Source organism: Cryptosporidium hominis (assembly GCF_000006425.1).
Source record: "Cryptosporidium hominis TU502 chromosome 8 CHRO018145, whole genome shotgun sequence".
NCBI classification, from domain to species: domain Eukaryota; phylum Apicomplexa; class Conoidasida; order Eucoccidiorida; family Cryptosporidiidae; genus Cryptosporidium; species Cryptosporidium hominis.
The window spans coordinates 1-877 of NW_666263.1; the positions used below are offsets into that span (position 1 = coordinate 1).

Genomic DNA, 877 nt, shown 5'->3' on the forward strand with positions numbered 1-877 from the left:
AACTTCGGGTNAAGAAACCNTNCCTATTGACCCTCACTAAAGGCAACAAAAGCTGGAGCTCCACCGCGGTGGCGGCCGCTCTAGAACTAGTGGATCCCCCGGGCTGCAGGAATTCGATAATCCAAATGATTATCAGTACAAGAATCATTATCATAAATTGAATTACGATGAACAGAATCAGTTTGTGATTCCATTCCCAATTCATCAGACTCATCCTTTATCTGACCACCAGTACTCTCCCTATTAAGAAACTTCAGATTATGAGTATATCTATATGCCATAGTCTNCCATTGGTTAATCTGGTGACTTAAAGTCGAATTCTCTTGCTCTAANTCTACCATTCTCTTTAACCAAACCCTTAAGCTGGTCTAATCTTTGGGACTGGTGGTTTACCAATACTTTNCTGAATACTTCCACTTTCCTTTGAAGCTCCGGAAAACTTTTTTCTTGGATTTTTTTATACCCAAGAAACCTATTTTTATAATTGGGGCCATTTAAGAAACCACTAAACCTTACCTACCAAAAGGGGGACTTCTCTGGCCATCTTGGAGGAAATTTTTTCAACCTTTGGTTATTTTCGGGCCTAATAATGCCAACACTTTTTCATTTTAAAACCTTGAAAATTTTAAACCCTTTTTTTCCAATATTTCTTGGGAAAAAAACTCCCTTTAAAAACCCTTTTCCTTAATTTTCAAGAAAATTCTTCCCAAAAGGGTACCAACCTCCCCCTCCCCCCCCGAAGAGTCTTCGGAGCCTTTTTTCTCTTTTTTAATAAAGAGGGGCGGAAAAAACCCCCCCCTCTTTTTTTAATAAAAAAATTTTTTTAAACCCCCAAATTTTTTTCTCGAGAACCCCTTTGTGTTTTAACCCCCCTTCT

At 38.6% G+C, this 877-nt stretch overlaps 1 protein-coding gene across 1 annotated transcript; it reads right to left on the minus strand.

Annotated features, from left to right (window-relative positions):
* Nucleotides 1-86: 86 nt before the first annotated feature.
* Nucleotides 87-341, minus strand: Chro.80483 (hypothetical protein). The annotated part of the gene is made up of 1 exon (XM_659769.1): nt 87-341. One exon carries the CDS (start codon nt 339-341, stop codon nt 87-89), a length of 255 nt encoding a protein of 84 aa, XP_664861.1.
* Between the last annotated feature and the right edge of the window lie 536 nt (nt 342-877).